At 44.5% G+C, this 22,852-nt stretch overlaps 1 protein-coding gene across 1 annotated transcript; it reads left to right on the plus strand.

Moving 5' to 3' along the window:
• Positions 1-566: 566 nt before the first annotated feature.
• Positions 567-22,664, plus strand: FAM234B (family with sequence similarity 234 member B). Its single transcript, XM_038154502.1, has 13 exons — positions 567-648; positions 6,251-6,643; positions 7,607-7,705; positions 9,937-10,125; positions 11,995-12,125; positions 12,822-12,969; positions 13,314-13,455; positions 14,074-14,217; positions 17,579-17,660; positions 17,888-18,043; positions 18,632-18,749; positions 19,887-20,113; positions 20,539-22,664. Exons 1-13 carry the CDS (start codon positions 612-614, stop codon positions 20,542-20,544), a joined length of 1,872 nt encoding a protein of 623 aa, XP_038010430.1. The 5' UTR covers positions 567-611; the 3' UTR covers positions 20,545-22,664.
• The last annotated feature ends 188 nt before the right edge of the window (positions 22,665-22,852 follow it).

Below are 22,852 nucleotides of genomic sequence, written 5' to 3' on the forward strand. Positions count from 1 at the left end.
CTTGTGGCTTTGGGGAAGCCACAAAACCCTCTTTGCTCAACTTCCCCCTTGTGGGAAAGGGAGACTTCACTTATTCCCTCACCTCAAAAGGCTGTGGTGACAATTGAGGACAGCTTTGGAAAACAACCTGGCAGTCTTTTGTAATTAATCAATGACAACAATAAAATAAAATACAATAAAATACAATAAAATACAATAAAATACAATAAAATACAATAAAATAAAATAAAATAAAATAAAATAAAATAAAATTGTAAAATAAAAAGAAAACAACTAGATTTCTTCCAACCAAAAACTTTCCAAGAATGAAGGCATATATTTATAGGAGCAACAATTTAAGGGGACTGGCACTTTCTGCGCAAACCACTCAGGATGACAAGCCTATTGCCATCTGTCTGTGCCCACACAGTCGCGCAGGCTGCGGAGATCAGGGCTGTCCTGGGTCAGGGCTCGCTGCCACCGGCCCGCCCCTCCCCGCGGGCCTCTGCCCCTCAGGCCGTCAGGGGCGCGCAGGGCCCGGGCTCCTCTCCCGCCTGGGAACTACAATTCCCAGCAGGCCGCGGGGAGGCGCGGGGCGCGGGGCGGCGCGCGAGCGCACTGCCGTGTCCAGCATGGCTACGGTGCTGTCCCGGGCGCTGAAGCTGCCGGGTAAGGGCTGCGCGCCCGCGGGACGGACCCACCGCCGGCCGGGCCGGGCCGGGCCGGGCAGGGCAGGGGCAGCCGCGGCCAGGGCAGCCGTGATCGCGGGAGGCGCGGGTGCCGCTGACTGAGGGCTGCGGGGCGCGTTGCCATAGCGATGTGGCGATGTGGCGATGTGGGGTGAGGCCCGGGGGTGCGGGCGCTGAGGGGCGGCCGGCGGGCTCCGCGCGGGGCCCGCGGCCGTGGGAGGCGCGCAGGGGCCGGGGCGGCGACTCGGGGCTCGGAGAGCGTCGTGTGTGGCAGAGGGGGGCCTGGGCCGCGGCCCTGTGAGGGGACTGCGCGGGGGGAAAGGAAGCGCAGACCTCTCAGATGCGCTCCTGCCGCGTTTTACCCACAGAAGCCAGGCCAGGAGTTCGGTAAGTGCCAATGCAATTATCCAGGTAAATGTTTAAAGCCTGCCTGCCGCCTCTGCACCTTCCAGCCGGAGATCTTCAGCGAGATGAAAGGATATTCAAGCATAAGGGGCTATTGTGTGCGGTGAGCAGCAGTCAAACAGCCATTCTCTTCAGTAAGGAGATTAAAAGGGAATTAAAAGACCTTGCCAAACCAGATCTTGGGAGCATGCTGGTTGCTGTTGGATGTACTGTAGACGGTGCCAATGCACCAGGCTGCATTACCTTCAATGGGAAGAGCTCGTTGCTCTTCCTAACCTGCCTTGCCTTTGGGACAGCCCTGGGACAGAGACAGGGCCCGGCTGTGTGCTGCTGGGGAGGGCTTCTCCTTGGCACTGCACACCGCAGTGGTCCTGCAGGGCCCCAGCCTGTGAGGCTGCCCTGATCATCCTTTCTTCCTCTATCAGTCCCTGAAAGTCCTTCCTGCCATCTTTTCTGAACCCTTATCAGGAGTCATTACTTTTAGTTTATGTGGTGTCTGTTGAGTCTCATTCAAAGAAATTTTGTTTGCAAGTGAGTTTCTTCCTTGTTTTATACATACATACATACATATATATATATATATATGTCTGTCTAAACGGGAGGGAGTACATTACCATGAGGTCTGTTTAGGACGAGTGCAGACTCGTTGGTGTAGGTGTGTGCGTTAGGGCGTGACCGCTGGGGAACTGCAATAAGAAGAGCACATTTCTTCTGGGACTTTTGGAACCAGCATGATCTATTTGATGTCTGCTGTTGGGAAACACTGATTTGGAAAAGGATTGTACCAGGCCTTGCAGCTGCATTTAAGAGAACAGTTCTTGCATCAATCCTCAGGTTAAATTGCAGAGATCATGCCTTTCTTGTGTGTTTAATTATTGAGAAATGCAGTTTCCAACAGCAATGAGAAAGCAGAAAGCTTATTGCTATATCTGGGGGTTTTTTTGCTGCATCTTATTAAATTAATTAAAAATCACTACGGGCTTAGAGATATGTCTGCAGCACCCAGTGACTGGTGCCTGCCAACTGCCAGGAAAATAAACAGAACATGAAATTAGTACAACAGGTACTGGAACCAGTATGCCATCATTGGAATAATGCACTGAAAATTGCACTCTTCTAAAGTCCAAAATCTGCTCTTCTCACTCCAAAGTGAGTGCAAAGAAAAGCCTTCTCCATCACTCGAAACCAGGAAAAATAAGATTACAATTAAAATCCTTGAAGCCATCAGCACAAGAAATGAATATTTTATTGTCACTGGGACCTCATTTCAACACAGTTCACCTAATGGGTGCCTTCTTTCCAGATTGTGATCACACAATGATCGTCTGTTCTTCACTGAGAGGTCACATTCTTCTACTGCAATAGTTGTCTGTGTGAAAATAGCATTTGGCAAATACATGGGGGATTTTCAAAGTCATAAAGTGTGATTTAGAGACCTGGCCCTTGAAAGCCAATAAATTGAGGTGTTTTCCCTCAGTTCTGTCTTTGAAAGCCTCCATCATCAGTATTTGCTTTTTCTTCCAGTGGCTGCAAAAAGAAAAAGAAAATCCGGGGTGATGTGACCATTTACTTGCTGTGATTGTAACCACAGGCCACTGAATGGGAGCCTCTGTTTTATCACTGATGCCATGGAAAGAATGGAATACGGTTTAGAGCAGGTCAGAGCAGAAGATGCTTTGTTGACTCTACCTGTAGGAGGGAGGGAACACAGAGCTATGGGGAAACTGACTTTGCTGATACTAACTCCATACCTGTGAAGTGGATGCAAGGTTTATATACACTTGGAGTCTCTTTGGAAGACAGATAACAAAATGTGAGTTACAGAGACCTGGTACCTACATAAGGTCACAGAAGTGCAGCTTGCTTTAGCACAGAGACTAATTTCTCGTGAAGGCTACACAGTGGTTATCCTTTCAGGACATATGGTGAGAGTTTCACCAAGAGGCCACCTCAGATCTTACCATTTCTACTTCCATGATGGAAAACTGAAAGCTGTATATTCCCTGACAGCTGATTGCTTGCAACAGAGGCAGTTTTAGCTTTCCATTGATGGACTAACTGTTTTCCTCCAGATGAGCCTTGTCGACCAGAAAGGAAAGAATTTCACTTCTGAAGCACTTAAAAATAAATCATCATTCTCTAAAAGGTGTGAGACTGCCTGTGTTTTCATACATTCTTTACTGGTTTTTATGTTTGTTTGTGCTTTTCTGCTGAAAAATCATCTGGGAGTGATTAGTGAAAGCCAGGTGTGTTATCCCTCCTTCCCACAGCTAGTGACCTAAAACTCGGATGAGGAGTCATGTTCCTTCTGCTCTCCCTCCAGCCAGGGGAATCATGAGTTGCCTGTTCTCTGCACCACAGAACAACCTTGGGAGGCTGAGCTGACCACATGCTTGCCAGCATTCCAAACGCATTCCCAAAACACCTACAGATCGGTTAAGGTTCTCTCTGAACAGTAGGAGATAAGTGTTTGAATCCTCTGAGATGAGATACACAATTGGGTTTTACATGTGCTAGATGAGTGCTCCAACAGCCCTTCTTAAAGGGCAATGTCTTCCCTTCTTTTGGCTTAAAAAAACCCAAAGAACTCCAGGGCACTTTATGCCTGAGTTTACCTTGTGTGCCTTGTGGGTATGCTGGGTGCCTATGTGGGTATGTGCCTTGTGGGTATGCTGGGTGACCTTTTGGGGAAAGATAGGGTGAAGGAGAGCCAGTTTCTGACTCCTACTCTGGCTTAGACATGAATTAAGGCTGAGCAGCTCTCTGCCTTATAGCTCTCCTATGCTTCTCCAGTTTCTTAACTATGTAGACCGTCAGAAGCTGTCATTACTGTGTAGCAGCTGTTTCCTGGCCCCTGCTCAGTGGTTCTCAGTAGGACAGGTGTTCCTGTTGCAGGCTGTGGTTTGATACCACTGTCAATGTTGCCAGCATCTCAGTCCCTGCCAGTTCAAGGAGTGGGTGAGCCATGTTTTCAAGGTCCTGTCTGTCTCCAGAAAGGGATCCAGAGCAAAACTGTTCCAGATAAATTTAATTGATACCAATGTTTTTAGCTGCATCAAGGATGATCAGCAGGTTCCAGTCTTTTGGTTGACTGTTTGGAATTAAAATAATTAAACAAAATATAGTATATGTGAAGCATAATTATTCTTTGAGTTGTTTTACTCAAAAGTCACCAGTTTCCAAAACTGCGAGCAGTCTAGTTAACACAACTGTCTGACTTTGACTTCCCAGGCTTAATACCATTTACTCTTGGGCCAGCCACGTCTGTTTTTCATGCCATTCTGACCTGGCTTGAACTAGCACATCTGGATCTGTTGTGATAAACTGCAAGTACCCTGGCAGCGAGACCTCTCTGGAATTTTTTGTTTTGACTGAGTAGTCTTTCAGTCACTTTTTAACACAACCTATGGTAATACACACCTGTGAAATTACACTGCAACCTCTGAGCAGAGAGTTGTGTGCCACCAGGGTCGGTGGCCTTCTGTGCACTTTCAGGATGGAACCGAGGTTATCAAGACTTGCTGAAAAGCCCACCCTTTGAGCACATGTTTAGAGCAGACCTATGTGAAAGGAAACAGTGTGTCACAGGGATACACCAGACTGACCCGTAGGAACGCAGTATCTCTTGGTTCCTGCCTCCCCAAGTAACTGCTTTTTGGAGTGTATATGTGCACCAGGTTTTTGAGTCTTTTGTAGAAGCCCCTAATTCAGAAAGGAAGAGTCTGTCTTAGATATGTGAAGGTGTTGGATATTTTTATTTCCTTCTGTTCAATGCAGGTGAGTTGTCTCAGCTGTTCCACCTAGTGTGGGGCATTTGGTTTTTAGTGGGATTGTATGTTTTTCTCAAATCCTAAAAATGAAGCTGAATACCACTTGTAAGTGGTAGACAAAGTGAAAGTGAAGGTCCTTTTGTGGGGTGAGAAATGAGGAAAAACTAAGATACACGTGCTGCAACATACACTCTAGATTATGCAAAATAGGTGTGTTGCACTAACTAGGTACTACAGTACATCTGTAACTTGAGTGTCTTTAGCAGGAAAACCAAAAGTAAGATATACTGTCTTTAATCAGGAAGAATAATCATGAAAGCCCTAAAATTTCCACTTTGTAAAGCCATCATCTTAGTGTCTGAGAGGGGTTACAGCTTGCATATTTTTGCTTATTAGTTATGCCTTGCATGTATCGCTTCAGGAATCTTCGGGCACAAGCTAGTTCGTGTTTCAGATCAGCTTTAAACAAAAGGAAATGAGACAGATACCTGGGATAGCAAGGTCCCACCTTGTAATCAGAGAGGGAGGGAACCAGACTGAGACTCTGGAATACTCAGAGCATTAGCCATGGCTCCATGCCCAGCCTTGTGGCACGGGGCAGCTCCCTGAGACGTGACCCTCGACTCGTAGCTCGGGGCAGTGAGTCTGCGTGATCTTTTCTGTGCCATAAACAGATGGTGCTGGGCTTGTGCCAGGGTTGTGGCTGGCCTCTACACCTGCCCTCACCACACTCCCTGCGGCTGTCCTGGGCGTGGGGGAGAGGTCGAGTGTGCCGGGCACCTGTGCGGGAGACACCTGAAGCTAAGCTACCTTCCTGCACCACCACCTGAAGGGATCAGCACCAAGTTATCTATCTTGGCCAGGCTAAGCACAGATGGTTGGCTCTGGTGGGAGCAGGAACAGAACAGGTGCACTGTGGTTGCCTCGGGCAGGGGTTGGAGCATTCCCTCTCACAGAACTGAGCCATGCAGAGAAGGTGGTGTCTTGAAGGAACAGCCTGATTGCTCCAGACATCAGTATGTTACTGGCCCAAAGGGACAAAATTACATTCCCCTCATCTTCAGGGAGATGTCATGTTTCATTACTAATCAAGAAAGTATTAGAAATAAATCAGCTATGAATTCCATATAGACGTATGCATACACATACATATATGTATACAGACAGACAGACACACACACACACTTATCTGAGGAAAATAAACTGTCAGCATCTTTTCTCCCACAGATGCTACTGTGAAACATGGAGAGAGAGACCCTGTCATTTCTCTCACACTTCTCACTTGGAGCCATGCAAAATGCAGACTACTCTGTCGTCCCTTCTGTATGACTCTCCACTGCAGCCTTTTCTCCACTGAGATCCTGCAAAAACTCATGCTTTATTGTCTCTCTCCATCTTTTTTCTCAGGAAAGAAGAGCCCAGACCTTGGGGAATATGATCCCCTCACTCAGGCTGACAGTGATGAAAGTGAAGATGACCTTGTACTCAACATCCAGAAGAATGGGGGGGTCAAGAATGGAAAGAGCCCCCCTGAAGAGATACAGGACCCTGATTCTGATGTGGAGGTTGGGATGACAAAGCAGCACACGTCAGAGAGCGCGCCCGAGGGTTATCCTGCCGAGACGGCTGGGGGTTTGGAGCAGAAGGCTGCTCCCTCCCTCATGCCATACCTGCGCACTGCGATCTTTTTGCTCACTGTGGTGATCTCAATGATTCTTGTGCTGGTGTGCGCATTTCTAATTCCCTGTCCCCCTAGAGACTTGCATAACACCTGGAACCGCAACCTAGGTCAGGGAGCAGGTGAGAAAGCCCCAGGAACAGCATCTGGCATGGGGGAGGTGGCAGCTCCCAGGCTGGGCATCGGTGGGAGAGACATATCTGGGAGAGCCAGGTCAGAGCAGAGACCCTTCCTCACCACTATAGATGCTCCAAAATAATATACAGGTGGCTGTGTCCTGATCACTCAGGACAGCTGAGTGTCCAGCTGAATGTCCAGCTGAGGCATATGAAATCTGGCATCCGCACATTACAGTGCCACAAAATTTTGTTTCTGCCAACATCAAAAATTATTTTGACTCTTTTTCCATCCTGCCTTTTTGTCTGGATGCTGTGCTCTGTTCCAGGTGGAGATGGCCCAGCCCACTTTAAAATACAGTGCCTCCCTTTCTACAGCCTGGACTTTACCAGTACCTCCATGCTGAAGTATGTGGTTGTGTTCGACAGGAGAGGATAGAAGTCTTTGTGTGTTCTAAGTAGCTAAACTAACCTTATTCCATTGTCTTTTAGTCCTGCTTGAATCCACAAATCAACATTTAAGATCATTTAAAATGTTATCCTGTATGGGTCACTAGTATCTCCCATTCTGGTTTCTGCAATAAAGTAACACTGTTTTCTGGAATAATTTCTGCCAGGTCTGCCATATGTCTCTGCCTCCTTGCTTTCTGCTCCTGGTTTCCAAATCCAAGCTTTTCATAAGATACGTGGCTCCACATTGCCTCAGAAATTGAAGTGGGAAACATGAATCTTCCTCTGTTAGCTCCTCCATTTTTCCTTTCCCTTTCTCTGACCCAGATGCTACATTTCTGCCTTTTCATGAAATGAAAGATCTTACCGTGGTGTGAGCTGCCTGCCCTTGGTGGTTCCTTGGCAGACTTTGTGAGGCTTGCCTATGCACAAGTCTCATTTCTGGGCCAGCCCTCCTCTACCAGTGTGAGAAATGAGCTGGGTGGTCTTTTTGACATGCAGTGACTGTAATTTTTGCAGGTGGTGTGTTATCCCCACTGGAGCTGTGTGATGTGAACGGTGATGGCCTCCCTGACATCCTCATTGTCTTCACTGCCTTGATGAATGCCAGTGTCATGGGTAAGCACTGCAGCTCCTTTCCATTCCTCTTATATGGACCTTTGCGTGTTTGTCTTACACACAGGAAGAGTCCCTGCCACTGCAAATCCACTGCATTGCTCTTTGCAGAGTTCCTTAAAATTACTGGTGTACTGTGCCTGTGGTTGGTCATGCTTAAAATTTTCATTACAAGCCTGTGCTCCTATACCTTTTGGTCAGCATTATCTGTTTGCCCTTATCTCATCTTGGGGTAACTCTGTCTCTTTGTTCTGCATTCGTGCACACTTCACTTTGTTTTTAGAAACACCCTCACTTTGCTGCCTTTCTCTCCAGGTCACTCCATATACTTGCCAGGCTCCAAATCACTGTTAATTCACAAGTAATAGGCTGATGATTCGGCAGCTACTGTGCCTAGCTGTTCAGCAGGTACTGCCCTGCTTCCTCCTCCTGGCTGCTTTGCTTTCTTTGTTAGTCCTCACACTCTTCAGGTAACATAGCAGAACCTGCTGATGCTGGCCACCATTACACAGGGGCTGCCAGATCCAGTGGCATCCTGTTGTCCTGGAGGTTCCCAGCTGCCTGCTGTACTGCACCTGCCTATCCTGGCATCGCCCGGTACCAGGTGAATCTGTTCTGCCTCAGAGATGTATTCAGGGAGCAGGCATACATTGCACAACCTGAAGAAAATTCTTGGAGCAAAATGCCTTGGCTCTTCAAAGAGGTAATAGAAATATTGTTAGAGGATAGGGAAGATGCCTTTCTCCATGGCCCAAGCAAGGCCCGTGGTATTTCACAGCAAGTCCTATAAAAAGAAACCTATGAACATAGAGAAAACTGTAAAGTATCTTAAAAAAAAAGTGAGAGAGGACGATGCGGTTGACATAGAGGCTGTATTCCATTTATATCGGTTGTACTTGCACTGTATATTTTTGCCATTCCATTGCTTTTATTTTTTAGCCCAAATATACATATAGTCAGCATGCTCTGAATGAAACTAGTCATACCTAGTTGCATCCTGGGTTGTAGCTGTGCTGAAAGACAAAAACCAGACACTAAAACAGGTGTAAGTAGATCACAATCCAAAACTCACATAGCTGGATATCAGCCCACCTGTAGCTTGTGCTTGGAGCTTTCACACAGTGCCAAGTAGAGATAAGCTTGGAATAGGCACCCAGTGGAGTAATCTGCAACATTGTTAACTGTTTCTCCAGCTTGTCCCCACAACAGCTGTGAGCTGCATTCAGGAATTAGTTGTTCTTGGTCCCTATCAATGTTTAACGAAGATAACTTGTTCTGGGGCAACCCCTTAGCATATGCTACATGATTTTCAGTTTGAGAAGAGAGTGAGTTTGATTTAGAGACTGGACTCAGCCTTGTGTTTAGTCAGTGGCTCATATATGCCCTTTGTGTCATCAGGTCATATGTTGCATGTGTTGCTAGTAAGACGGAAGTTGGCTGGGTCTGTTGTTATTTTGAAATGTGTGGGAGTTCATCTTAAGCTGTGATATGACGCTATTAGGTGAAGATTAATTACAATAACCACACTGAAGTCTGAGGGCAGGCTGAGCTAAAAGTTGATCACATTTGGAATCAGAAACAACAAACAATTGAAACAGCATAGACTACTTTATTTTACAATTATTTTATGCTAACTGGTGAATTAGAAAAAGAATGCTGAGTTCCACCAATAGTTGCATTCAATCTGTTTTTCACAATAATGAAACTCCTTTGGAAAACAAAGGAAAGCGCTCTCAGACCACCAGTCACTTTCTGTTGCTCCAGAATTACAAATAAACCAGCACTTTCATATGAGGTGACATCTGCCCTGGGAGTCAGTTAAGGTTTCCCCTTGGTGCTAGCTGTTTTGTTGAGGGAGAGGGGATCAGAAGAATCAGTCTGATTTGACAGCAGTAAATTTCACAGGAGGAAGACACCACAACTGAGCACATTGTCCCAGGAACTTGATTCTGTCTGCCCAGCTGACCACATTTCTTGCTATGAGCTCAGGTTTTCATGATTTTCTGGGCTGTTGATTTTCAGCCCGACTTATTTGGAGATCACTGCTAAGCCCTGCAGCAGAGAAATTCAGCCATGAGGTGACATTTGATCTTTGCTTTCAGGTGGTGTGGATTTGTCTGTCTTGAACTGCTCAGCTGCAGGAGTTAGAGCTGGATCTCCAGTTCAAGGCGACTTGGTCATAGTAATCCCTCTGACACCAAGGGATTACATTCTCTCTTTCCTGCTTCTTCTAGGTGTCTCTAGACCCTCTGTAACTGTGGTGGCACTTTCTGGTATGAATGGCAGCACCTTGTGGTCCATCCAGCTTCCAGAGGAGACGCAAAGTGTGCAATGCAATGGGCTGTCACTGGGGGCAGCTGCAGGGCCTGTCTGCCTTGTTACAGGAACGTCAAAATTCCTCAGCCTTCTCAGTGCCTCCACAGGTAAAGTCAACTACCAGCATATTAGAAATGTGTTGTTGCTTTTTTGTTTACTTTAAAGGACTAATAAGCATGAATAATTTGGTTCTGGCACATCGTGGTGGCTATTACTTTGTGACATACAGAATGGAGTCAAAACTAACGTGTTTCTAGTTACACAGGATAAGAGAATCCAAAACATTTCATCTCTGTGGCAGCATCTTCATCCCACATCTCAGAATAATTCAAAGTGTTAATCTTACCCTGTAGCATCCCCATGTCATAAAGAATATGTAAAGTCTGTTCTCATTAGCATTGAGCTGCTGGTACAACTCAGGACCTACCTAACAGCGCTGCAAAGCTGAACAGCATTCTTGGAGAAGTTACATAAGGATATACGCAACATCCAGGAAACCTTGCAGAGAAGCTAGGCCCATAGTTGAATTGATTAGATGTGAATGAATATTGCATTTTTAATCACTTGATCGTGTGCACCTTGATTCTCTGATTGCTGTTTGTTCTCCCACATTAATTCATTGGCAGAGATAGCCAAAGGTAGGTATAGGGTTGCTTCTGGAATCAACCAAAAGGTACCTTGAAGGTGGGTAACTTTGGGATGGAGGTGTGTGTTAATGTTACGGTTAGGTTTTAATGAACCCGGTTTGTGCAGGGACAATGATTTCACCACAGTTGCTGGCTCAGCAGCATGACACCTTCTCCTGTCTCCCCTGGCTGACAGGTGCTGTGCCATTTATCAGCTGCAAAGGACCATCAAGTTCCCCTTCCTGCAAGGATTTCTACAGTCTGGCCGTGGTATTCCCACTCCACCCTTTGTTCCATCCCCTTTGGCAGGTGCTATGGTTGTGGGTGTGTGGAGTCATGGTGGAATAGGTTTCAGGCATGCCAATCACATTCCATCCAGGGGGCAGCAATTGTATTTTACCCTATAATTTCTGTACTGTTAGAACTTCTGTTTGGATGTGAATATAACTTCTCAAGTTTCCTCTAATTTTACCCCCAGCTGTCTTCCCACACTTTTCAAATGCTTTTAGGGACTAGGTTACTTGCACAGTGTTTGCATGGTCAGGACCATGAGCTGCTTCCTTTACCAGCAGTAGTAATGTACAAGTTTGGCCCTTGGTTTACTTTGTCATTCAGGGGCAAACCTTATCCTACAGAGCAGCAGCAGCAGCAAAACATTTTTAGAGATTGAAAAAGCAGAAATGTTGGCAAAAGAATGATGAAAAAGTAAAAGCATCAAATTTAATAAATTTAATTGGGTTTTTTTTTTTATGTTTATTTGCAAGTTTGCAAGTCTTGTTTTACTGTGTTTCCAGCTGGGTCTGTGCTGGACTGCTGAACCATTTGACATTATGTCTGTTAACGTGCTTTCCCCCCGAGGTGGAGTGAGCATGTCATGCTGGAGTGGTAATTTGCTGCTGGGAATTTAACTGAGACACAGATTTGCACTCTGAATATCAGAATTGTCCATCTGTTTCCTTTCCTCACATCTACCTAGCCTTTAATGCTGGCTGAGGCAAACAACTGCTGTCCTGCCGAGCAACACTCTCACTTGAGTTCTCCTTTGTAAAGTGAACCTTAAATATTCTCTGCTATTTCAGAAATTATTTCGGGCTCAGGTCTTTTAAAGAGGTGCTGAGAAGGAAGCACAGCAGACTTGAGGCCTGACCTAAAGGCAGTCTGAAGAAATGCTGGGAGAAGAATTTTGCTTCCCACTGCAGTTTGCCTCAATTTGCAGATGTGTCTTTCCCCGTCACACAGGATGGGAGGAATAATTTCTCTTGCTCCCTTTTTAAGAAGATTTTGTGGAACCCTCTAGGGATGCCCTCTGGTTCCCCAGTACAGTTCTCTTTTATCCTGTTCTTTCCACAGGCAAGACCATCTGGACACTAAACTCGATTCATCTTTCAAGTGGGATCCTGGCTGCACCAGCTGCAACTCTTCCAGATGTAGATGGAGATGGGATTAGGGATATTGTTGTTCTGGTTCTCAAAGAGGAACAGGTACAGTACATCCCTACTCAAGGTTTGGAAGGATCTTTACTGTTTGTGTAGAGGAAAAATAGACTGGTGTGGAAGGACTGTAACCAGAGCTGCAAGAGCTCCTAATTTTCATTCCCTTGGATTTTGCTGAAAAGCACCCTTTTAGTTCTAGTAGCTCAGAGCAGTGGGATCAAACAATAATCACACTACCTGCGTTCTTGACAGCTGGGAATGAACAGAAGGGTCATTATTTGCACCTGACTGAGATTTGAGAATTATCTGTTTCTGTTCAGTGAATGTGTGGTTTGAAGTGAGTGTTTAGCAGCAGTGTAGGGATGGATCTCTGGAGAAAGGAGCATTTAGCTTATCCAAAAGAAAGAAAAATTTCTTTTATTAATTAATTCAGATTAATTGCGTGATTAATTCAGATGCAGATTTCCTTTATGCTCATCCCTCCCCACAATTCTAACATAGATTTTATTAGAGGAGCTCAGATTTTTGAATTCCCTTTCATATTTTATGTAATTGTGTCAAGAGAAAAACATGAATGTAAGATGCCTAGGAAGTCAGAGTGAGCAAAGAGAAAGCAAACACTATCTAGACCTTGCTGAGGGGGAAATTATCAGTGCAGCTTCATGCTGTGGGGTTGGGAGAAGATTATGAGTGCAGAGCTGCTTGAAAGCACTGATAAAAATCTCTACCTCTCTCTCCTTGCAGCCTGATGTGGTTTTCATCTTGGTATCAGGAAAGACTGGAACTGCTTTGGGTGGGCCTGTCAGGTACAGCACCAATGGAGAAGGGAAAGTAATTGGCCCCCAAGTCCACATCACCAGCCGGGGAGCCATCTACATCCTGTTTGGTTTTGGTAAGATGCACCTTGCCTCTGTAGCACTTCACCTTCCTGAGAAAACATTTGTTTTACCTAAAATGGTCCACAGTGTCCCTGTCATACTTGTGCCATGCCTTCTGCTGTAAAGTCTAAGAGGGCAAAAGCACAAGTCTCACTGCCATGGTGTGGAAAAGTACAGGAGCACCAATACCTGCTAGTCTCAAATACTTTGGAGTTTCCTAAAAGCACATCATGCCAGGGAAGTTCCAGCTCTGGGCATTTCATTGCCTTCTACCACAACTGCAGTGGTCCCAATTACCCTCTGTTCTACTGGGTTATCTTTAGCAGTCAGGACTCCTCATCTTTACTCTTCCTGGCAGGTAATGTTCAGGCTGTTGCCCTGAGGGATATCTTTACCCAAGCCAGAAACCGGGACAACTTTCCTGCAATGCTGCAGCAGGAGGAGCCAGAGTGGGAAAAGCGCAGATCTGTCAACCTGTCAGAGCTCATTGACATTTACAGGTAGAAGAGGGACTTGTCATCTTGCTCTTTCTGGGAGAGGAAGGGAAGGGTAGGCACTTACTAGTGCTCCTAGAGGTGCTTGCTTCTACTTCAATACTGTCCTTCTCTTCATTGTCCAGTTGATAACTGGGGAATACTGTGGGAAACCTGTCATTTCCTCCCTGTCCTCTGGTTGTCCTACCCAAAGAAGTGCAGAGTATCATAAAAGGGAGTCTTTAGCTTCTCCTGCTCGTTGTTCCTTTCTTCAGCCCAATATGCATTGCTGAAGGGGAAAAAAGAGGCGTTCCCAGCTAATGGAGTCTCTTTGGGAAGATCAGTCTGTGTGGGCCTGGATTTCTCAGCTCATTCTTCTTTACTGCCAAACTGTGGGGCAGGTCTCGATAGGAATAAAGGGAGGGAGCAAATGTGAACTCACAAACTTTATGCTTTTTATAGTCACTCATGATATTCAGAAGACCCCACGTTTGAATTTAGTTCACTTAACTGAGGAACCCACATCACTGGGGAAAAGAAGGACTTCTCCAAGTATAGTTCACATCTTTTGTAGGAATTGCAGGCAGCTAGTGCTGAGATGTGCAGATACAAGCCTTGATCTCCTCTCTTTTCTATTTGTGCCAGTGGGGGTGTTGACTTTCTGCAGACAGTGAAGACACCTGACACAAACTGCAGCAACCTGCTCATCACAACCAAAGAGAGCTTGATTCTGCTGAGAGGACAGGACCTGGAGCGCCACTGGACCCTGGAGCTGCAGAATATCAGCAGGTTACTTGCTGGGAACATTTTTCTGTTCTAGTTCTTCCTGTACCATTTCTCATCTTTCAGTTCTAAGCACATGTGTTCCTTAGAAAGCAATTGACAGTAATTCTCCAAGTCAGAAGAGGAATCTATGTACTGGAGGTGTGTGTTGTTGAGCTAAGTGAGGAGGGCAGGGGGAGCAAGGAACAGAAGACTTGGAACTTGAGCTGTGTGCTTGTGAATGATCACAAATAAGGGGCTTGATTCAGGTACCCAACACTGAAGTCATGCGAATGATATGGCATTGGAATTTATTGGAATTGGATTACTGATGTGTGATTCAGCCCACTTGCTGTCCAGGGCTTCAGTGGAGAGGATCAGTTACATTAGGAATGTTGAAAATTTAGAGCAGGTGAATGAATATGGCCCAGAGATCTTAATGTTCCTTGAAAGTTGAAAATGAGCATTTTGAGGGCAATCAGCATCCATACTAATTGTAAACTTTAAAATAATACTGCTCGTCCTCTAATTTCACACATGGAAATTAAGTAATTTTCCAGATCTTGTGGGTTGGTAATAACCAGCAATTTCAGCTTGCCCAGTATTAAATATTTGCAAAGGGCAGTTGGGCACAGTTGAGGGAAATTACATGGGAAACAATTGCTTGCTCTAGTATTGAAAATAAAGAGAGCATCTCTCAGCTCTGTGTTACCTAACTGTCAAGAGCATAAATGGGAAGAAGGCACTGGAACTTCATTAAGGAAAAAAAAAAGTGTATTCAGCTATCTTTGATATTCAGGTAATGTCCACATTCTTGAGGGCTGATGAGTGACATAAGCCACAACTTTAGGAATGAGTTGTGTGTAGTTGATCATGCTATGGGGAAAGGAAATGGACTAGAAGTGTTTTGGGTCCAGAATCTGCAGACTTCTGAATGTGTCTGGCGTCAAGTTTAAAGGGTAAGTGTGTGTAAAGTGACTAAGCAAAGCCACTTTGTAGGTGCTGTAGAATCAGTTATACACAAGAAATTTCTAAATGGATGCAGCAATAAACTGGAATACACGAATCAAGAAGGGTTGAAAACTTCTTTACCAGTATGGTTGAGGTTGGAATGCCCCTCTGGAGATTTCCTAATCCCACCTACCTGCTCAAGCAGACTCTAGACAAGCTAGAGCAAATTACTCAGGGCTGTGTGTTGTTAGGTTTTAAATATCTCCAAGGATGGAGACTTCACAACATCTCTGGGCAGCTAGTATTCAAAGCTGCTGCTTTTTTCCATTCCCTGACCTCCCAAGGGACAGAGTACAATACATATAGAGGAGCTGGCAGATAATAATTGAAAAATAATGAAAGCAACTCTTGTTCTAGGCCACTGTGCTGAAGTCCTGGACTACCTGTATTCTCAGAGTTAAGACAAAATTTACTACTGAAAATTTACTGAATGTATTGTGGGCAAGCATTTAATTTAGAGGTTTGTTTGGATTTTTTAGAACTTAAGTTTTACTTAAGCATCACAGACTGGGGGACAAATTCAGGTCAGGGATGTTACCACAGAGTGAAACAGACTGAATTCCTTGTTAAATAAAGCTTACAAAGCCAGCTGTGAGCACTCCTTTCCCTGGGTAAACCTGCCCCAAGCACACAGTTCATCCGGGCAGAGTCCACACCTGTGGGAACAATTTCTGAGAAAACCAACATGGCTACTGCAGATGTGCTGCATTTCCAGATAACTTTTGACAAGATCCCTGGAAAACCATAAAGGAGAATCAGTAGTCATAAAACAAGGGCGAAGTTCAGAGACCATGAAATTGAGTAAGCAGTTGCAAATTGTGTTGTAAATGGATGTTTCAGATGAGAGAGGATTAATAGCAGGTTGCTGGGGGGATTAGTGTTGGGCAGAATAATTACGAGCCTTCTGGTTCATTTGAGAAAGTGCCCAGGGGATTTTTCGCTTGATTGGTAGCATCCAATGTACTTAAATTTGTGTGCATTCAGTTTGTGGGATCTGCCACTGGCTGTTACCCATAAGGGCAGAGGCACCTTAGGAGATGCTTTCAGTTTGTGGTCACAGGGTAGAATTGCCTGCTACTTCCTTTTGCTACTGGAGAACTTTCAAGCTATAGGAGTGTCTCGTGATGCTGCCTCGAAGGCAACACCTGGTTGCCAAAGGTGTCTGTAAAGCAAATGACTTTTGATGTCATAAGTATAAAGTCAAGCCACTGCGGTGCTGTGGTATTACTGTTCAGGAACCATTCTGTCATGTATGTTTTAAAGGGGAAGATGGAAAAAAATTGGGAAAAGGTCTGGAAAAAATGCTTTGGCATGGATTGAGTTTGGCAATTATTGAGTTTATATGATCAAAGAGAAGCCTGAGAGGTGAGTTCATAAGCATGTGTAAGAAATAGAAGCTAACAGGCATAGCTAGAACAAGTGCCTTGGAGCAAAAGCCATTCATGTTTAGGAGAATGAAGACACAGGAATGTTTCTTTGGGTGAAATTAATAGTTAGAACTGACTCATGAGAAGTGATGAATTCATCTCATCAAACATGAGACAAAGCCAGCCTACTGATACTTGGTTAATTGGGTGAAATACAGAAATCTGTCATAAATAAGAGGAGAGAGGATGTACTCTGACCCTGCCTTGCCATAAAATCTCTGGTTCTGTGAATTTTGTGGACTCAACTGTGCTTATTTAGAATTGTGTGTCTAGCTGTGGTGAATTGGAGGAAGACAGAGGCAAGGCTTAGAAAGCCAAAAGCAAGGAATATGGTTAAAAATAGTTATAATGAGAGATATTAATATGTTATGTCAACCAGGATTGAGAGGATGAGAAGGGACTTCATTTAACCTGCTTAAGGTCATAAAAAAGGCTTGTAAACCTGACAGAAGAATACAGTACAAGGAATCATGGGCTGACATTAATGTTGAGTTTGTTAAGATCCATTTCACACAGCTAAGGCAGCCTGGGAAATCCACTTTCTGCAGGAGGCCAAATGTGCCAATGCATTTTGGAAGGGCTGGGTAATTTTATATAATTATAGCAACAACAGTACAGGTTCTCATGCAAAGGAAAGGATGATAGAGTATTGTACAGGGAGATAAACAGATGTCTGCACAGCCCATCAAACAATGCCCCCCACACAGACAAACTCTGAAGAATGGCTGACAAGCACCATGGGCCACTTAACCATTTTGCACTTTTCTGATCCACCAACAAATGATTCCTGACAGTCAGAATAGTCCTGAGTGAATGAAAGACCTTATTTAGCATGACAAATCCTGCCTATTTAAGAGGCAGAATGGAGGACGAAAGCAGCTATTCTGCCCCCATCTGAAATTACTTTTTTTCTACCATGGGGCTGAGTGTTTATTTTTCCAAATTTACAGCCAGCCTGTACCAGGTTACTTTGGTGCTGACCAGACTCTGGACTTCATGCTGCAAGCACAGACGGGAGATGGGAACAAAAAGGTAAAACAGGTGAAGGCTGGGAGGGCAGTGGCCGCACAGGAGTGGGGAAGGTTGGGTAAAAAGAGACAAACATTCTCTGGTCCTTGCTTTTCCCATCTCTTTGGTCAGCACTCATTAGCATGTGGCCACAGGCATGAAAGGGAACAGTAAAGACCATGCCTCTGCAAGGGGGCTCTGCATACCCATGCCTTGACATCCATTAATGCTCGATCTCTCCCTGCCTTGAGGTGGTAGTGATAGATGGCAAATCTGGCCTCCCTGTTTGGAACCAGGAGCTTCCATGGCAGAGGCAACAACTCGATGCACTCTCAGTCATGACTTTGGACAAGAAGTCTGTTTTTCTCTTCTGGGCTGATGAAACGCAGCCTGTGTTACAGAGTTGGGTGAGCACACATCTTTTCTTCCCTTTGAGGTCTCTCTGTGAAACACATGCAGTCTCTGTCTTTTATTCCTATTGTCACTGAACTTGAATCTAACATATAAGAAGGCTATCATCTCTTACTTTGACATTCTGACTTCTCTGAGCCTGAACACAGGAGCTTTTTTATGTAAGTTTTTCATCATAAAGCTTTGTTGAGACAAATTTTGCATCCACAAACCCCAAAATCTGTGAATTTCATTTTTTCGTGCAGCACTGAGGAGTTGTAACTGCAGATTTGTTCCCAGCCCAGAGTGCTCCTTTTGTCCATGCAGGCACACAGTTTGGCATGCAGACTCAAACTTCCAGACTGTAGCTTTGCCCATCAAGCTGCATATGACAGCTAGATTTCAGCCTTACCAAAGAGAAGTTGTAGAGCAAATTCTGTTTTAGGGAAAAAAAGGGTTTCAGGATTTAATCTCTGTAAAACCACAGTTATTCATTCTTTGATACATATAAAAATAACACAGTGTCAGAAAACTTTATTTTTTTGACAAAGCTAGACTTCCCTTTGCTAGGAGTTGTTATATTTTTGTGTCTTGCATTCCAACAGCAACCTGGTCCCAGACCTGAGCGCCCAGGGCTGCACCACCTCTATCTCCTCCATCCTGTTTTTCCTACAGTCCTTTTGGACCTCACCAATGCAACAGACAAAGTCATTGCTTCAGCAGGTGAGTACAAATGAAGGAGAAACTACCTAGGCTAGAAACACGGAGGAGAAGTAGCTGTGAGAAACAATGGGCTGCTATTGTGCCTTTAAAGGGAGACCTAAGGTCCACCACACAGAGCATGACAATGGGAAATAAGATTCATCTTCCTTCTAAAGGAGCATCTTGTCTACCCCCTACTTTGCAAATAAATGACCCACAAAGTTTCTTACATGTTTAACCAATGACAGGTTTAAGTTTGATTTAATGCATGTTTTACACCAGAGAAGTTGTGTTGCTTTCCATGGAGCTGTTTTTAATTTAATGCCGTGCATAAAAAAACACTATAAAACTTCTCTCTGTCACCTCAGATACACTTCTGCTTTTGTTGGCCATCTCCTGCTTTTTGGGAGAGGAGCTGTTCTACTTCCTCTTTATTTTTGTAAGGGGGAATCAAAATATATAAGTGTGTTTTCAGGAAAAAGTAGATCTGGATTTAATATCTATACAAGATTGTACAGTCCCTATTCCATTTTCTTGCTCTTTTTAAAGCAGTTCAGCAGATAACCACCCTCCTGTGCATGGGAGTGTGGGATAAAAGATCAGTTCATCCAGAACTAAGAGAAGTAGGCCAGGAAGTATAGAAAAACTGCTGCATAGTAATAACATCTAATTGGACTTGAATCAAAAACACAGTTCAGGCAAGAACAAACAGAATACTATTGTTACAGGGTTTTTTTTAGAAACTAGGATTTCTGAGGTCTGTACAGATCATTCTGCAGTGACTGGAGTCACCTGACTTGCCAGTGCCTTACAAATTTCCATTTTATAGAGGTAAAGAATAACTACTAACTGGTGTGGGAAGGAAAGCTGAGAGTGAACTGTATTCTTGAAATACGTTCATATCCTATGTTAAGCTCAAAAGCAAAACCTGGAACCAAACCCTTCCATTTCTGATCTATATTTCAGTTTCTTTCCATGGAAAAATGTTAAAATAATTTTCCCTTATCAACTAAGGTACGTGAAATTGTGAAGTCAGACTGAATATACTATCAGTCTAGTGGATGTTTTGACTGAGTAAGGGCTATAAGATTTCTTTTGGAAGAACTGTAATAAACTTCCTCCTCACCACCATTTTCTTGCCCTTTTCTGATGGACCAGTTGGAATTAATGATCTCCAAAAGGATGCATTTCACATCACTGTGACAACAACTGCAACCTCTGAAAAGCAGCCAGGATTTCTCTCGGTCAGCAAGCTGGGCCTGAAGTGGGCCATGATGAGTCAAGGCCGAATGGTGTGGTTAAAGGACAGCAGGACTCCAAAAATCAGCCGTGGAGAAGTGAGGCGATTTCTTGCCCGGATGAAATTTGCTGACTTTCCTCAGAAGGTGAGATTGTGCAGGAATCCCTCATGAAATCCAGGCCTTTGAGATCATCTGATCTCTTCCCTCCAGACACGGTTAACGTGCTCTTTGGGATGGAAAGAGACTGGTGGGATGCAAAATGACTTTTTGCAAGATGACTGGCTGCCCCTTTGGGCATAAGATAGACAGATTGTGAAGCAAAGATGTACTTAGGCAGTTGAACACAGCACAGGATCTTAGAAAGAAACAGGGATGAAGATCATAAAAGACTGAGAGACTTGCAGAGGGATCAGAGAGGTGGGACTGAGATCACTTGTTTTGACATGGGCAAGCAAGGGTCCTGCATATAATGGTGCCCAGGTTCTGTTGCTGACTTACAAATTACTACTTTACCAGACTGGATGATAATAGATTTTGGCTTTAATGTTTGTTTGCTTTTCCTTCTTTAGCTCTAGCCTGGTGGTTCCTCAGATGTTGGTTGGACCTTTGGCCTGTATTGGGAATATAGGAAGCTGCTCTGTGTATCTTCAGGAAAACTGCTGTGTAGAGGGAATGGGGTCTAAAAGCACTTCCCCTTTCTTCAGCTGTCTGGGGAATGCTGCTGGAGGCAGGTTTGTCATAGACAGACCTGTACCAGAGAAACCTTGTTCAGCAACTCCCTCTCCGTATGCTGTTCTTGCATGCTTCCTTCCAGGTAACACAGAAATGTGAATTTAGAGGTTATAAACATATATATATTAAATCAGGCTTTATATATATATGTGTTAATTTATACAATGTATGTATATTTTTTTGTATGTTTAATTTATGAATGAGATTTAGGTCACTGCTTTTTATGTCCAAACAGTGTTCCCAAGCAGTCTAACAAGCTCTATGCCTAGAGTGGGCCATGATGAGTCAAGGCAAGTGGTGTGGCTAAAGGACACCCTTAATCTTTTTACTTTTGGAGAGAAGCCTCTGGCTACTGCAGGTTTAGTCTTATTTATGACTTCTGCCGTGCTCTCAGGTCTCTTGTCCATGCTGTTGCCAGATTCACAAGCAAACTAGTTCTCTGGCTGAATTACCTGATCTAGAGAAAGATGGTCTCCACAGCATTTGCCAGCTCCTTGCACTTGTCTCTTTCTCTCCCAGTTCCAAGTTCAGGACACCAAGTTCAGGCATATGTGAGTGATGTAGAAGTGAAAGCTTCACAGCTTATTTCTCTCCATCCTTAAGGTTTGTATGAACCCACATTATCACTGGAACATCACACTGGGGAGAGTCTCCCTTTGCCAATGTATCATGGCCCCCTTGGGATAAGAGGTCCACCAGATCCCGACTGTCACTGTAAAGGTCAATCAGTCTTGTCACAGAAAAGCTGATTCTTACTTCTGTCCCTTAGGATAGGAGATCCAGCAGATCCTGACTGTCACTGTAAAGATTACTCAGTCTTGTTAGAGAAAAGCTGATTCTTACACTGCTGCTCCAGGGTTTAAAGGTTCAGACAGAGACAGAACTAGAAAGCTTTTCTGTGCATTTTAACCCTATTCTGAGCTCAGTATTGCCATTCCCTTGCCAGCCCAGCCCTGTGTGTAGCTCCAGGAGGAGCAAACTACCCCTGGTACACATTTGTTCACAGTGTTAGGTGTGTCCCACTCTGTGTCCCAGAGTGTGCCATCACTCTCTGTTGCATTTGAGGAGCATCTGTATGAATTTTCTTGTGGTAGAAAAGACCATATAAAAGTGAAACAATTTGATGCCCCAGTAGTTCCCCACAGTTTAGGGCAACAATATAGGAACTCCTTTCTTAGTATGCCATTCTAAGCCTGGCCTTTGACATTAAGCAGAGCCAGGCTGAGATGAGGATTGCAAAGAACTTTTCTGTCTAGCATGTGCCCTTCCAGCCTCCCCACATTTCCCCATGAGTTATGAGGTGACAGCAGACTTTGACCCTCCTTCCAGATGGGCACATTAGCCAGGGCCCCCTCTCCTGGGCCCCTGACACCTCTCTTTGCCGTATCACCCTTTCCATCATCCCACATTTCTATATAAAGCTTCCAGGATAGCCCTTCAGGTTTAGCTGCAAGCCCCAAGGCTGGTCTTTGGGCCCTGATCTCCTAATGTCAGAGCTGTGAACAGTTTGTATATGTTTAATGGTATTTTTGTGTAAATAGCTTTGTATATATTAGCACAACTGTAGCAATGGCTCTAGGCCTGGCATTTTCCTCCAGACCGGATTTAGTGTTTGTAATAGAGCTAGTGTCAGTTAATAGAGCTGCATAATAGGACTGAAAGTGTGAGGACCAGTAACATATGAGGGATTAAACAGGAGTGCTTCTTCCCTCCTGTGCAGCCACCACCTTGCTGGGAAAGGTGAATCAGCTGTTACCTAAGTAGTTACTTCTGAGATTCTTCCTGAGAGAACTGATATTCAAGAGCAGTGATGTTAGCTCCTCCTTAATGTGAATTCACCCTGCCCACACACCCCCCCTCCCCCTCTGTGAATAATGAGTCTGTCTGTATATTGTTGGAGAAATGTATTTGAACTGCAGTGAAACAAAATAAATACTGTGTACAGCGTCATGTGTCACGTGAACCAGCGTTTCACCTTTGAGAGATTATGAGTTTGCTTGGGGTTTTGATTCAGGGGTTGTTTGTAATATTTTTACAATGGACAAAAAGGAACAGATGAATAGAAGTAACATAAAAAGCAAAAGTCCTGCCAAATTCTTAACGGTTACGAAGAAACAGTAAAAAGAGGCAGACAGCAAAGGACCTCAGAAC

Source organism: Motacilla alba, chromosome 1A (genome assembly GCF_015832195.1).
Source record: "Motacilla alba alba isolate MOTALB_02 chromosome 1A, Motacilla_alba_V1.0_pri, whole genome shotgun sequence".
NCBI lineage: Eukaryota > Metazoa > Chordata > Aves > Passeriformes > Motacillidae > Motacilla > Motacilla alba.